Source organism: Puntigrus tetrazona, chromosome 22 (genome assembly GCF_018831695.1).
Source record: "Puntigrus tetrazona isolate hp1 chromosome 22, ASM1883169v1, whole genome shotgun sequence".
NCBI classification, from domain to species: Eukaryota; Metazoa; Chordata; class Actinopteri; order Cypriniformes; family Cyprinidae; genus Puntigrus; species Puntigrus tetrazona.
This window is the reverse complement of record NC_056720.1, coordinates 11,448,020-11,450,519: the sequence shown is the minus strand read 5'-3', so window position 1 is coordinate 11,450,519 and position 2,500 is coordinate 11,448,020. Positions and strand designations below refer to the sequence as shown.

The 2,500-nt window shown below is 34.9% G+C and overlaps 2 protein-coding genes across 5 annotated transcripts in view; both read left to right on the top strand.

Annotated features, from left to right (window-relative positions):
• The window catches only part of LOC122327734 (CUGBP Elav-like family member 5), a 1,183,696-nt gene that overhangs the window by 200,303 nt on the left and 980,893 nt on the right, over nt 1-2,500 (top strand). The gene's annotated exons all lie outside the window — the stretch shown is intronic.
• Nucleotides 1-2,500, top strand: part of tle5 (TLE family member 5, transcriptional modulator) — a 24,860-nt gene that overhangs the window by 14,556 nt on the left and 7,804 nt on the right. For both annotated transcript variants that reach the window (XM_043223336.1, XM_043223335.1), the window contains exon 3: nt 937-1,000. In XM_043223336.1, the coding sequence (XP_043079271.1) occupies nt 937-1,000 (64 nt within the window). The remainder of the gene's footprint in view (nt 1-936; nt 1,001-2,500) is intronic.

Here is a 2,500-nt window from a genome sequence, read left to right as displayed (position 1 = left end):
CATGTAGCTTAAAAAGGCTAGCGGTTTGCACACATGCTGAAGGCACAGTTGGCTGTGGTGCTCCTGCAGGAAATTCAGGTTATTTAAAGGCATTATATAAATATGTCCAGACACTTTCTCTTGGTTATAATAATATACATTATAAATGCTGTCAAATGATTAATTGCGATTTAATTGCATCCAAAAGTTTTTGTTGACATGACATGACATGTGTATATATATATATATATATATATATATATATATATATGTATATGTATATATGTATATGTATATGTATATGTATATATTTATATGTATATGTATGTGTGTGTGTGAACATTTTGAAGTGGATCAAAATGTTCATTAAAGTTGTCCTAAAACTTATTTGATTCTCTTTAAATGTTGACTATATATATATATATATATATATATATATATATATATATATATATATATATATATATATATATATATATATATATATAAAACCACTAAGTTGTTTGTAAATAAATGTAATCAAAATAATTTTTTTAATTGTTTACTTTTAATGTTCATTTTTATTTCACTTAGTTTTCACTAATATTCTATTGAATTTTATCCAATTAATTTTATCAATATTATCAAAACTTTCTCTCATGCTCAGTGATTGACAGCCAGATGTTTTTTTGTAATTAGTTAATCATTTGATTGGCTAAAACTCGGTGACCCTTAATTGCTGTTTTCGGAGCCTATAGACGTGATGCATAATAAAGATATTTTTGTACGGTTTTCCTAAAATAAACCGTGTGTCAACATTAAATTCCTCCACATTTACTGAATAGAATGTAAAGAATGTAAAAAAAAAAAAAAAAAAACCCGTCTGAAACATTCTGAACTTCTTCAGCCTCTGTTGCATAATATATGTCTAGTGTCTACATGTTTTTTCACTGACCAGTCTGTCTTTTCTCTCTCCAGTCTGAAGCTCGAATGTGACAAGCTGGCCAGTGAGAAGTCAGAAATGCAACGTCATTATATCATGGTAAGTCTGCACAGAACGCGCTCTCCTCCAGAGGGACGTGCCTTAGGCTAGATGTGCCGGAACATATTCACATCCGCAAGAAACTAACCTAGCCCTTACCTGTCTGATTCCTTTGTGTCTTCTTCTCCGTCTGTCTCTGCACTGCCTTTCCTGCTGCTCTATTACCATTCTGTACCTCCTGTCCAGCCAAAGCCGTCATGCACCGGGTTTTTTTTGAGTGGACATCAGCGGCGTAGCTGGGCTCACTTGGTACTCTAGTGACTTACTTAAAGCAGTTACGTTTTCTTTATTCGCCTGTTTATTTGCTTACTTAAAATCGGGTGGTCCTTTATATATTTTAGGACCGTATACAGTATATTTGCTTATTTAAACCTCTTCGTGATCGTTATTATGCCTGTATTTGGGGTTCTCCTTTTAGTATTGTATTATTTTAGGCATCTTCGTTCCACGTAGCTGTAGTAACTATCCAGCAGGGTCATTCCTAGAAAACCAGTTTCTCCCTAGACGTTCGCAGCATTTACAAACAATAACAACCGGTGAAGAGAGGCCGGGGTGTTTGGAGATGATCAAAATGGTGTGTGTGTGTGTGTGTGTGTGTGTGTGTGTTGTGCCGTGTCGTGGGCTTCTTGATAACGGAGATGGAGCGCGAGAATCTGATTAAATCTCTACGTTCCTAGTTCCTGAGCTGTGAACACGCCAAAAAGTGGGAATATCCTGCCTTAGTGCTGGGCGATTAAATCGTTGATGATAATTATCGACATTATTAGCGATTTTCTCAATAAACGGCGACGATGAGCGTCCGATGTAATGTTATTAAGAATAAATGACTTCAAAAATGCAGAGAATTCAGAAACGAAGAGTTTGTCAAGACTTTTTGACCATATCGTCCAGCCCTATCCGGCACTATTTTGATATTGTATTTTAGTTATATCGAAATATTATATTAACAACTTAGAGATATAATTCTTATTTTTATATAAACAAATGAATAAATATATTAATATTAAGTTTTAGTTTTTCGGTTCTCATTTAGCATTTCTTCTTATAATATATTATACAGTTTAATGGCCGTTTTGTTATATGATTATTTTTATTACATTTATGTATACTTTTATACATATTTTATATGTATATATTTTATATATAATACACAATTTTTATGTGACTTTTTAATTATAAATTTACTTGATATAAAAATTAGTTTCAGCATTCAAAATCCATCATTTTTGTTCGCGCTGTTTCTGGCTCCATCTTGTATGATTCGACTTCCTCCCCTCCTCAGTCGTCCACCCCCATCCCTTCCTTCTCCACCTTTCCCAACCATTCGTTCTTTCTTTTGTCCACACACTCCGCTCTCTCTCTCTCTCTTCTCCTCCCCCCCTCCTCTCTAACCTCGTTGTCTCCGGCCCGGGCCTCGTGTTGCCGTCTGATATTCCGCCTCTAATTGATCCGTCGAGCGGCTTAATCTCATTTAATCTGTGCGGCGTTGCTCTCACGCGC